Source organism: Chiloscyllium plagiosum, unplaced genomic scaffold, assembly GCF_037043375.1.
Source record: "Chiloscyllium plagiosum isolate Xiang-an unplaced genomic scaffold, Cpla_swu_hap1 HiC_scaffold_7, whole genome shotgun sequence".
In the NCBI taxonomy this organism is placed as follows: Eukaryota; Metazoa; Chordata; class Chondrichthyes; order Orectolobiformes; family Hemiscylliidae; genus Chiloscyllium; species Chiloscyllium plagiosum.
In genome coordinates this window covers 92548613-92561564 of record NW_028270145.1, presented here as the reverse complement: position 1 = coordinate 92561564, position 12952 = coordinate 92548613, and the positions used below count along the sequence as shown (strand labels likewise).

General features: G+C 40.7%; 1 protein-coding gene across 5 annotated transcripts in view; it reads right to left on the bottom strand.

Annotated features, from left to right (window-relative positions):
- Positions 1-360: 360 nt before the first annotated feature.
- Positions 361-12952, bottom strand: part of lypd6b (LY6/PLAUR domain containing 6B) — a 192140-nt gene continuing 179548 nt past the window's right edge. For all 5 annotated transcript variants that reach the window (XM_043694137.2, XM_043694136.2, XM_043694140.2 and 2 more), the window contains 2 exons: positions 6220-6350; positions 361-5379 (listed from right to left, as the gene is read on the bottom strand). In XM_043694137.2, coding sequence (XP_043550072.1) covers positions 5209-5379; positions 6220-6350 — 302 coding nt within the window. In that variant the 3' untranslated portion in view covers positions 361-5208. The remainder of the gene's footprint in view (positions 5380-6219; positions 6351-12952) is intronic.

The window sequence follows — 12952 nt, the reverse complement described above, 5'->3', positions numbered from 1 at the left end:
ACTGCAAGTTTACAGGTTTTTCAGGCAGTTGGATCTCATTATACATTACTCACTGCAAGCTAACTTTTTGATTTAATACTCCCCACAATCATAATGCATATCATTATTCATACTTTATTCAGTTATCTGTGTGAACAGAAGAGGTTCCTATTTCTCAGTACTAAAAGTCAAAATTGATAGTTTCGTGCATGTGAAACAACAGTTATTTTTATTCCTGGGACATGCCGGCTTGGTCAGTATTTATTGTCTACACATAATTGTCCTGCAGGTGATTGTGAGCTACCTTCGTGAACTGCTGCAGTCTGTGAAGTGTACATTTTTGCACAGAGGAGTGAGTAAGGGAATTCCAGTATCTTGAACAGTGACAGTGAAGGAAAAATGATATTTCCAAGTCAGGATATTATGTATTTAGAGGAAATTGATTGATTAGAGTTGGAGATATCATGAAATTATTACATTTAAATTAAGTATGTATTCTTTTAGTAGTATCCACCACTTGAAAAGGTATGGATAAAAACATAATATAACATTAATGCTGCAAATTATCCTTAAGTATTCCACAGAGTATAAAAGATAAAGTTAAATTACCCAATAGTCTGGATCAGCAGAGCAAGATTCCAAATGGTATTACCAGATGTTAAGATAACCTCATTTACCATATACTATGGAGCACAGTGATTAGCCATGGCTTGATGCTTGACTGTGATGTTGCTGGAGAGTTCCTGTCCTTTTGTAATCATCATTGGGTTCCACCTCAACTTCTATGGTCAAAGAAGATGCAAACATTGTGTTGCATGATCATTTTTCTGTCCTCTTATTGCTGCATCTACAATTGTTTTTCTCTTTAAGGTGGCAAGCCACATCAGTCATGATGAAGATTACTTACAGCTTTTAGCATTCACCAAAATATTTGTTGTTCACCCTTTGTTGCAGCTCTTTACATTTTGTTTATCTTCTAAATATCCATTTGATAGTTCTAAACTTGAGTATTGCTGAAAATAGATAGGCTTTGTCAAAGCTTTTCATCTTGCACTTGTAATTTTGTAAGTTTATCAATTCAAGGGAAAAAGCAACATTTATCCCGTATAAGAGAGTATTGATTTATATATAAGTGAACTCTTATTAGTAAAGGCTTGCCACCTGTTAATGACAATTGACAATTAACTGCCAGGTCTTTGTTAAATTTTAGACAAGGCAGAATGACTCTGATTGCCCTGAAAAATTACTTAGGTGATAAAACTCATGGAAATTTAATTTTTTATGAAGTAGCATAAATAAAATTTAAACTTGCTTATATTTGATGAAAAAATTGCCCCCATTAGTTTGTTTTTATATAGATATTAGCAGATTTCCCATGGTTTGCTCCAGGGAAGTTTAATAATATACTCCCAATTAAAGACAAGAGCATTTGGCTACATATTGTGCTGCAAATGTCATGCCGTCTCCTAATAAGAAGGCTCCAGTTTAAATAAACCAAGGATGAGGGCAATTAAAGTTGAGGATTTTCTTTAGGGAAAATGGCAGATTGAAAGCTTCTTGCAAAACTCCAGGTGCTGTTCAGAACAAGGACAGATAGCTAAGTTCTGTTAAAATGAGCAAATATTGGAACAGGAGGCAGAATAAACTTTCGTCATTCTGGAGAATTTTCCGTATATTGTAAACAATTGTTTTTCTTAAGTGTCACACATGAATTTGCAAACTGACAAGTATAATCAACAAAATGTTCATGTATAAAATGGATACACACACACCTGCTAGCAAGATATTTCCACTGTAATACTCATGGTGACTAAGGCATTTTATGATTCTATACGACATGGGAATTCTACTGTGTCAATGTGATAAGTGCAGGTGTGTGCCTCTTTAAGGCCACAAACCTAATGGCAGTTTTACATGAAGGGTGAGAGTGCTGTATGTGGGGCTCCTTAGGGCATATTGACTACGTAGGACAGTCCTTTGTCTTACATAGTCAATATGACCTAAGGAGCCTCACATGCAGCACCTCCTGCCTCACCGATGGAGCAGACTGCTATTGTATACTGAAAGTCAGCAGTCCACTCCAGTTTGACATGATATTCAGGGTCAACATTAGAGCAGTACAATAATAAAAGCAAAATATAACAGTTGCTGAAAATCTTAAATCAAAAACAAAATAGTGGAGAAATTCAGCAAGTGTGGCAGCTTCTGTGGAAAGAGAAATAGGGTTATGTTTTGAGTTTCCATGATATTCGACCGACACAGGCTAATCACGCCTGATCAAATATGAGTTCTTACACATTGAAACCCTAACACTATTCAGGTTAATCTTCACTGCCATCTTTCTAATGTCAGAAGTCACTATAGACTCGAAAATGCTAACTCAGTTTCTCTCTCCACAGATGCTGCTAGGTTGGCTGAGTTTCTCCAGCATCTGTCGTTTTTATTTCAGACCAATGCAGATTGGCTTCATGGCATTGTAAATATTGTGAAGAGCAGAACACCTTCACACCTGGCCAAATATTTTCAGGCTGGAAAAATGTACAGACTGTTCTTACATTAACTAGGCAAGTAATCCAAGCAAAATTACCCCTTTTTATGTATAATGTTCATACATATCTCATAATGTTTATGAGGTTATATTGGATTTCACTTTTCATTGAGAAGAAAATTGGAATACAATCCCAAAATATAATGATCTAACAATCGATTGTATTGCCTTGAAGCAGTAGTCTGGCTTTTCATTCGTGTTTTGTTGCATTTTGAATTATCACCTGTTTTTGAAGCTGCTCATCACTGTTTTGAGTTTTGCAGTCTTGCATGCAGAGTTTGACCAGGGATAGGTAACAACGGGACATGGCAATGCAGTGGGATGAAGCTGAAAACAGTGAGAATGAGGAGGTACAAAAAGAGATGAACAAGGATTAAAATTACAAGCTATCATTACTTCCCTTCCTGTTGATGTTTTACAAAATAATGATTTTATTATATTTTTGCAATAAGTGTAAAAAAGAATGTGTCAACAGAGTCATGAGATTCCCCAATCAGTTTTAGGGAGACCCCTATAGAAGTCCGCATCTACAACACTCCAGAAGCTGTGTCTCGTGTGTAGCAATGGCCTAAATAATGTAAATTCCTTCACAGCATAAGGAAAACGTCGATCTAGAAAATGAGACTAGGATGGCCACAAAGTCTTCCAACCCAATGCATTGTAAATAATACATTGCTTTTTATAGCCCCTCTTCACATGTAGAAATTGGGAATCCAAGGAGTGTATGTTCGAAGTCCAAGGAAGAGCTATTGTTCCCAATATTTTGCTCATCCAAATCGCCGCAATCAGTTACAATTGATTTCCTCCAATACCACAAATCTGAAATGAAAACAAATCATTCTCGAAATGTTCAGCAGGTCAGAAAGCAGTAGGAGAGAAAAATACTGTAACATGGGAGATGGATGACCGTTCATCAGAATTATTGCCTGTGTCACAAGAATCATGTTCAACATTATTCCTGCCTTCATGACACAAAGACAACTGCTTCATGATTTAGCATGCCTTCTCTGTCATACCATATATTATTATTTGTACACAAGCTTGGTTCAGTTAGTAACACTCTTAGATCTGGGCCAGTAGTCAGTGGCATCACAATCCACACCAGTAATTCAGAACATAATTTAGATTGATACTTCTGAGAAAGGGAATACACACATAGAAATGCTGTCAAATATCTGATCTGGCAGATGTCAATGATCTCATGGTACCTGTTAAATAAAAGAGAAGAACTGTGACCTGGTCAAGAAAAAAAAGAGTTAACGTTTCAAGTGAATGAATCTTTTTTCGGTTCTGAAAGAAGTCATTGGATTCGAAACAGTAACACAGTTTCTTTTCCACAGATGCTGCCAGATCTGCTGAGTTTCTCCAGCAATTTCTGTTTTTATTTCAGATCGCCAGCAACTTGCTTTTATTACATTAAACTGGGAGAAGGTTTTTTCACAAGTTAAAGTCACTTGCGTATTGTGCATGATGTGCTAGTACAAAACGGCTGCAATGTTTGACAAAATAATAGTTGCCACTCCAGTCCAAAAGTAATTTATTGTGCGCTTTCAACTGTGTTTTTCTTTTGTTCATTGTTTAAAATGGGGGACATCTATCCTCAGATATAGGGTATAACTTCAAAGCATAAATATCCATGATTGCAATTTAATCTTCTGATCATAAAGGAACAGGACATCACGATCCAGTGCTCTCATATTGTTTACAAATATTTTTAAGTCTACCTTCAATCATTGCATATTACCCAGCAAATCAGTCATAGTTAAACAGTTACAATGCTATTGTTTAATGTTTTTTATGGCTTATAGCTTCTGCATTTTTTCAGTCTGATTGTGAAATAAATTTTACCTGTGTACAAGTTTACTTTCCAAAACTGCCATCTGCCAAATTATCATCATGGAATTAGTTTAAAATCACAAATAGCAGTTGGTCATGGACATTGGGGACGTACTGTGATCAGTTTTGAGAAATTTGTACTAAATGCCAGAAAATTTACTATGAAAAACTTGTATTTCTACTCCTCTGATTTTATCCAGCAATCAACAAATTCAACAAGAATAGAATGATTTCAAGTTTAATATTATGTTTTCCTGAGGTTTTTTGGACTCAGCACACCAGAGTTAAGAATGGGAAAAAAAACAATGGTAACAATTTCTGTTCCAGATTACTGTTCATTGACTCCACTGGATGTGTGTGAACATCAGGTAAGAAGGACTGTTAATAGTCTACTACAGAATAACTTGCAAATATGTACTAGCAAGGTTTGCACTTGAATTATGACCCCCTTGACAAGGAGGACTGAAGGCATATGGTGTCCATGATGATACCCTTGCAAATTGATAAATACTCCCAGGAGATGAAGACGATATGGGACAAAAAAAATTACAAAATTTTAAAAATGGAAATCTGTATTTATCCTTTCGTTAAATATCTCACAACCTTCCTCGTTAGATCCTTTGATCTAAGGTCTATTCCAACAGCAAGTTTTGACATCAGATCAACTCACAATCCAGTCTTTGTAATGCCAGTGTACAAGTTAACAGCATGCACCTTTTATTCATCAGTGCAAATATCTGGGACTATTTTGAAGGTGAGACTTATGTTTCCAAAGCTCAAAGATGGAATCAATCAAAATAGCTGATGCGCATAAAAAAACTTCACTCGATGTTGCTTGCTGTTTATCATATCAAAAGGACAACTAGCAGTGCCAGTGTGATCCAGCTTATGTTCAACACCCTATTGCTGGCAGATGAAGGTAACCTGTGGAGCCGTTTAACCATAAGCACAGCATTTGTGTGATTTGTTGGCACATCGATGTTGCAGATCATCCCTTCACAACAGGAAGTACACTCCTGAAAAAAAAACAAAATGCTTCCTGATTAAATATTTTCACTGATGTTGCATTTCCTTTTAAATAATTCCATAGAGGACAGTATCCCATCCAGCTTGGATTCAATCCATGAAGTCAAGAGACTCTCTGAATCCCTGTTAATATCTATCAGCTAGAGCTCCCTCATATTCCCAGGTTAACAACCCTAATCAGGGATGTCATAGTCAATAACATCTTGGTTTGGTTTCAACCACTACACCCTACAATAATAGACTTCCAGTCCTTGCATAAGACACATTTGTTCCTCCTGCCATTTATTTCCAGGATCATCACTGCTGCAATTCTCATCTCATCGAGTCTTCCGTCAATCACTAGATACAGCCAAGTTACAACATAACCTAATTTATGGCCAAGGAAGAAAAATTGATAGAATCAAACTCATTTTGTATAAACTGAATCAGTTCATAACCAGCCCGAGTTCCGGCTCATTTCTGACAACACGGGGTATTGAAAAGCAGGCTGATGAATTTGGAGCATGTTTTGAGAAAGGGGTGACACAGAGTCCTTGCCCTTTGCTCTTCAGGACTACACTCAAGTCCAATGGAGGTTGACAGGAAAGAAGCCATAGCTCTTCTCTGCTGCCCTGTTCACAGGTCCTCCAACCAGGAGATCTTCAGTTATGGTACATCATGTTTATCTCTGTCGTGTACCATTCTCTCACATTTATCTGTGATGTCTGTCATTCAACTACACAAATCCATCTTTGAATAATAAATACATGGGAATCTTTGGTTAAATACTTCAAAGAATCCTAGAGAATGGTTAGAGTCTATTTAATCCATTATAGCTGTGCAGCACTTACTGTATAACCGAACTTCCTTATGTGACGGCAGCCAACTGAATAACATTCCACCTTTGAAACACATCTCTTTGAGACTGATTCACTCCTGCCATGGCTTGTAAATCTGTGTACTGTCAGGCAATACTCTGTATCTGTGCCATAAAAAAGACAAAGATTGAGATTTAGGACTGTGTTCTATTTACAAACTCTTTGGGATCTATAAAAAAATCATCCAAAGTTTCTCGGGGATTTTGTTTTCTATATAGTAATGAAAATGAGCCTACACATAAAAAATAATTAGCACTCAAATGGTAAATTCCTAACTTTGATCTAACTTATATAAATAAAGTCAGGTTAATGTACAAGTGGAATGACAATTACCATCCTAAAACCTGTTTGAATTTGCAACAAAGTCCCAAGTCAGAAACTTGTACTTTTTACTCATGAATTTTTCTGCATTTCACTTCATTATGTATTTATCTCACAAAACTGTCCATTTTTTGACAACTTTTCATTCTTGGCATTCTCCAATATAAACTCGCAGAATAATTCTTAAAATGGGGAATTCCTATACTGAGATTCTGACCATGACAATGATATAATGCAGCTATTGTTAGGGTCATTACAGTTTGAAGTCTTAATATCCTACGTTGCTTCATACATCACATGCAATTAAGTTATTTCTGAAAGCATTTACTACATTAATCTTTTTCACTTCTCTGCTAATGTTTTTTCCCTTCCCTCTCAATGCTACTTAGCTGTAACACAATGTTTCCAGACCCACTAATCATCCACCTTGTTTTTATTGAGCTTTGGCAGTGAGTGTCAGAAGGCATTTCCGTTCTAAGGGTGAGGATTAAACTTGAACCCAACTCCATCTGAAGCTTCCACATGCATAGGCTGGTTACCACTTTGCCCGAGGCACTGCTCATTTTATCATTCTATCAACTCAGAAAGGCAGTTGATCAGACCTGTGCACTAATGATTCCCACTCCACTGCTCACTTCCCTGTTAACTCAGGACAATCCAGGAATTAAGATGGTGATCAGTTGGTACAAAGAGCCCCACAAACTGCATGCATCAGCAGAGGTTTACTCGGCTGATACTGGGGATGAAAGAACTGTTCTGTGAGAAAGCAGAGGTTTGACTGGGCTAGTATTCACAGAGTTCAGAAGAATAAAAGGGGATCTGATATTTCCAAGTTCGCCAATAACATGAAAATGGGTAGCATTGTGAGTGGTGAAGAAGATGTCAAATGTCATTAGGGTGTTTTAAACAAGTTGGGCATGTGAGCAAATTCATGACAGACTCAATATAACATAGATAAGTATGAACTTGTCCACTTTTGTAGTCAAAACAAAAAGGCTGAGTATTACTCAAATGGTGATAATTTGGCCAGTGTTGGTGAACAAAGAGATGTGGAAGTCTTTATACACCAGTCACCGAAAATAAGTGTATAGTTGTAGCAAGCAGTTAGTAAGATAAATGTTATGTTAGCCTTCATTACAGGAGAGTTTCAGTACATGAACAAGGAAGGCTTACTGCAACAACAACAAAAATGCTGAAGAAACTCAACAGATCTGGTAGCAACTGTGTAGAGAAAGCAGAGTTAACATTTGGTGTCCAAAGATCCTTCTTCAGAACTGATTACTGTAACTGTATGGAGTCTTGGTGAGACCACACTTGGAATATTGTGTGCAATTTTAGTCTACTTACTCAAGAAAAGGTATGTTTGCCATAAAGGGTGTGCCGTGACTGCCACCAGACTGATTCCTGTGAGGACATGTTTGTCATTCAGGAGAGATTGGGCTGACTGAGCCTGTATTCATTGGAGTTTATAAGAACGAGAGGGAATCTCATTGAATCATCTAAAGTCTGACAGAGCTGAACAGACTGAGTGCAGGGATGAAGATTTCCGTAGTCAGAAGGGTCCAGAACAAAAGATCACTATCTCATTCCAAAAGCTTTTATGGATAATCAGATGTAATTAAACTCTGTGCCCAAAGGAGGAAAATATCTTTAAGGAGCTGTGTTGCAATCAAACACTTTAACTTTATTCAACTCAGTATATCAAAAGGTTGGCCACTTCTAGACCATGTTTATTTGCTTAAACTCAGTTAGTGCAGGCATCTGGAAAATACAATGATTAAAATATTTGAGAGGATGATTGACATTAACCTCACTTTTCTCAAAGCTATGGACCAATTCTACACTGCTAACTCTGAAGAAAATTCTGATTGCAATTTTTAGCACTTTTTTGGGAGATAATTATGAAAATTATATTAAATTGTTTATGTAAAGAATCAAAGAGCTTTGAACTGGCTTCATCTTTGCCACTCATAACAGGAAAAACTGAAGAGGCAGTGGTATAAAAATCCTGTTCATTTTGTACTTGTTCACTTCACTCATCCCTCATAACATCACAAGCAACAATGCCGCTCTGATTTGAAAAGTCATCTATCCTCAAATGTTAGCTTGCTCTCCCTCCAAGGATGCACTCGGCCCACTGTGATTACTAGCATTGTTTGCCTTCTCTCAACAATGCAGCAAATTGGCAAATTACACTTGTGTTACAGATACAAAGGAGAATATCCAGTTATATATTCTTTGTTTTTTTAAATTCATTCGCAGGGTGAGGACATTGCTCACGAGGCCAGTATTTATTGCCCACCCCTAATTTCTCAGGACGCAGTTAAGAGTCAACCCACAATGTTGTGGGTCTGGAGTCAGATCAGGTAAAGGTGACATTTTCTTTCCCTAAAGAGCATTAGTAAACAAGATGGGCTTTACTGGCAATCGACTCATGGTCATCATTAGATTCTCAATTCCAGACATTTATTGAATTAAAATTCCACCCTCTGCAGTGGTAGGATTTAAACCGGGTCACCAAAGCCAAAACAAACAGAGTTGTTATCTCTGATTTGTTACCTGTGACACGTGCTAGCAAGGCAAGGACTAGGGAAGGAGAGGAGTTGAATACATGGCTACAGGGAATGGTGCAGGCAGGAGGGTTTCAGATACTTGGATAATTGGGGTTCATTCTGGGGTAGGTGGGACCTCTACAAACAGGACAGTCTTCCTGAACCAGAGGGGTATCAATATCCCGAGGGGGATATTTGCTAATGCTCTTCGGGAGGGTTTAAACTAATTCAGCAGGGGGATGGGAATCTAAATTGTAGTTCCAGTGTCCAGGAGATTGTAAGTATTGAGGTCAGAAATAAGGTTTCAAGCTCGCAAGAGTGCACTAGCAAACAAGAAGGTGGTTTGATGTTGTGTCAACTTCAACGCTAGGCGTATCCGGAATAAGGTGGGTGAACTGGCAGCATGGATTTGTCAGGTAAAAACAATGACTGCAGATGCTGGAAACCAGATTCTGGATTAGTGGTGCTGGAAGAGCACTTTAGGGAACATCTCCGGGACACCCGCACAATTAACCACACCGCCCTGTGGCCCAACATTTCAACTCCCCCTCCCACTCTGCTGAGGACATGGAGGTCCTGGGCCTCCTTCACCGCTGCTCCCTCACCACCAGACGCCTGGAGGAAGAACGTCACATCTTCCGCTTGGAACACTTCAACCCCAGGGCATCAATGTGGACTTCAACAGTTTCCTCATTTCTCCTTCCCCCACCTCACCCTAGTTCCAAACTTCCAGCTCAGCACTGTCCCCATGACTTGTCCGGACTTGTCCTACCTGCCTATCTCCTTTTCCACCTATCCACTCCACCCTCTCCTCCCTGACCTATCACCTTCATCCCCTCCCCCACTCACCTATTGTACTCTATGCTACTTTCTCCCCACCCCCACCCTCCTCTAGCTTATCTCTCCACGCTTCAGGCTGTCTGCCTTTATTCCTGATGAAGGGCTTTTGCCCGAAACGTCGATTTTACTGCTCCTTGGATGCTGCCTGAACTGCTGTGCTCTTCCAGCACCACTAAGCCAGAAGCATGGATTTGTACCTGGAACTTCAATGTTGTGGCTTTCCAGAAACATGGATAGAGCAGGGACAGGAATGGTTATTGCAGGTTCCAGGATTTAGATGCTTCAGTAAGAACAGAGAGGATGGTAAAAGAGGGAGAGGTGTGGCATTGTTAGTCAAGGTCAGTATTACAGTGGCAGAAAGGATGTTTGAGGACTTGTGTGTTGAAGTAGTATGCTCTGAGGTTAGAAGCAGGAGAGGTCAACCTATTGAGAGTGTTCTATAGGCCTCTGAATAGATCGAGAGATATAGAGGAAAGGATAGCAAATCGGATTCTAAATAGGAGCGAGGGTAACAGGGCAGTTGTTATGGGGGACTTTAACTTTCCAAATATTGACTGGGAATAGAATAGTTTGAGTACTTTAGATGGGTCAGTTTTTGTCCAATGTGTGTAGGAGTGTTTCCTGACACAGAATGTAGACAGGCCAACAAGGGGCGAGGGCCACATTGAATTTGTACTGGGTAATGAACCCAGCCAGGTGTTCAATTTGGAGATAGGTGAGCACAATTAGGTTATTGCTGTGGTTCTGTTCGTCGAGCTGGAAGTTTTTGTTGCAAATGTTTCGTCCCCTGGCTAGGCGGCATCATCAGTGCTTGGGAGCCTCCTGCGAAGCGCTTCTTTGATGTTTTCTCCGGTGTTTATAGTGGTCTGTCCCTGCCGCTTCCGGTTGTCAGTTTCAGCTGTCCGCTGTAGTGGTTGGTATATTGGGTCCAGGTTTATTGATGGAATTTGTGGATGAATGCCATGCCTCGAGGAATTCCCTGGCTGTTCTCTGTCTGGCTTGCCCTATGATAGTAGTTCTTCCTCCAGGCATCCGGTGGTTAGGATCTGTTGATGGAGGAGGCCCAGGACCTACATGTCCTTGGCAGATCATCAACTTCACTAACACCTTTCACCCCAACCTCAACTTCACCTGGACCATCTTGGATACCTCCCTCCCCTTCCTGGACTTCTCCACCTCCATCTCGAGCGACAGACTAACCATGGCCATCTACTACGAACCCACGGACTCCCAAAGCTACCTAGACCACACGTCCTCTCACCCTACCTCCTGTAAAAACGCCATCCCTTATTCCCAATTCCTCTGCCTCTACCGCATCTGTTCCCAGGATGACCAATTCCACTTTAGAACATCCCAGATGGCTAACTTCTTCAAAGATCGCAATTTCCCCTCCCACGTGGTCGACGATGCCCTCCGGCGCATTTCCTCCACTTCCTGCACCTCCGCCCTTGAACCCCACTCCTCCAAATGCAACAAAGACACAACATCTCTTGTTCTCCCCTTCCACCCCACCAACCTCCGTGTACATCACATCATCCTCAACCACCTACAAACAGTTCCCAACAGTAGGGATGTATTTCCCTCCCCACCCCTATCAGCATTCCATAGAGGCCATTCCATCCGGGACTCCCTCGTCAGATCCATGCCTCCCACGCACCACCCCACCCCAACCCACCACCCCCACCCAGCCCATACCCCACTCCCGGCACCTTTCTCTGCAACTGCAGGAAGTGCAAAACCTGCACCCACACCTCCCCCTTCACCTCCACCCAAGGCCCCAAAGGATCCTTCCAAATCCGACAGAAATTTACCTGTACCTCCGCCAATATCATCTACTGCATCCGTTGTACCCAATGTGGTTTCATCTACATCAGGGAGACTGGACACTAACTTGTGGATCATTTCGGAGAATATCTTTGGGACACCCACACCAACCAACCTCACCACCCCGTGGCTGAACACTTCAACTCCTCCTCCCACTCTGCCAAGAACATGCAAGTCATGGGCCTCCTCCATCGACACACCCTAACCACCCAATGACTGGAGGAAAAATATCTCATGTTCCGCCTTGGGACCTGCAACTACATGGGATTAATGCAGATTGCACCTCAGTTTCCCCTCCCCCAACATTATCCTAGTCCTAAGCCTCCAACTTGGCACCGCTCTCTTGTCCATCGCCGTTCCCAACTATCTGCTCCACCCTCCCGTCCGAGCTATTTCCTTCACCCCAACCTTTGTCTACCTTCTCAGCTATTCTCAACTACCTTCCCCCCAGCCCCACCCCCTTGCATTTATCTCTCAGCCCCCGACCCTCGTTCCTGATGAAGGGCTTATGCCTGAAACGTTGATTCTCCTGCTCCTCAGATGCTGACTGATCGGCAGTCTTTTCCAGCATGACACTCTCAACTCAATTCGTTAACGCTTACTTTACCGATGGAAAGGTATAGGTATACACTGCAGGGTAAGAGTTACAGCTGGGGGAAAGGCAATTATGATGCAATTAGGCAAGATTTAGGACACATAGGATGCAAAAGGAAACTGCAGGGAATGGACACAATTGAAATGTGGAGCTTACTCAAGGAACAGCTACTGTGTGTCCTTGATAAGTGTGTACTCAGGCAGGGAGGAAGTGGTCATGTGAGGGAGCCGTGATTAAGTAAAAAATTGTATCTCTTGTCAAGAGGAAGAAGAAGGCTGATATTAGGATGAGACCTGAAGGCTCAGTTATGGTGATTGAGAGTTAGAAGTTAGACAGGAAGGACCAAAAGAAAGATCTTAGAGCCAGGAGGGGACATGAGAAGTCATTGGCAGATAGGATCAAGGAAAAGCCTAAAGATTTCTATAGGTATATCAGGAATAAAAGAATGACTAGAGTAAGTTGGGGGTCAATCAAGGACAGTAGTGGAAAGTTGAGCATGGAGTCCGAGGAGATAGAAGAAGCGCTAAAGGAATGTTTTTCATCACACTAGAAAAAGACAATGTTGTCGAGGAGA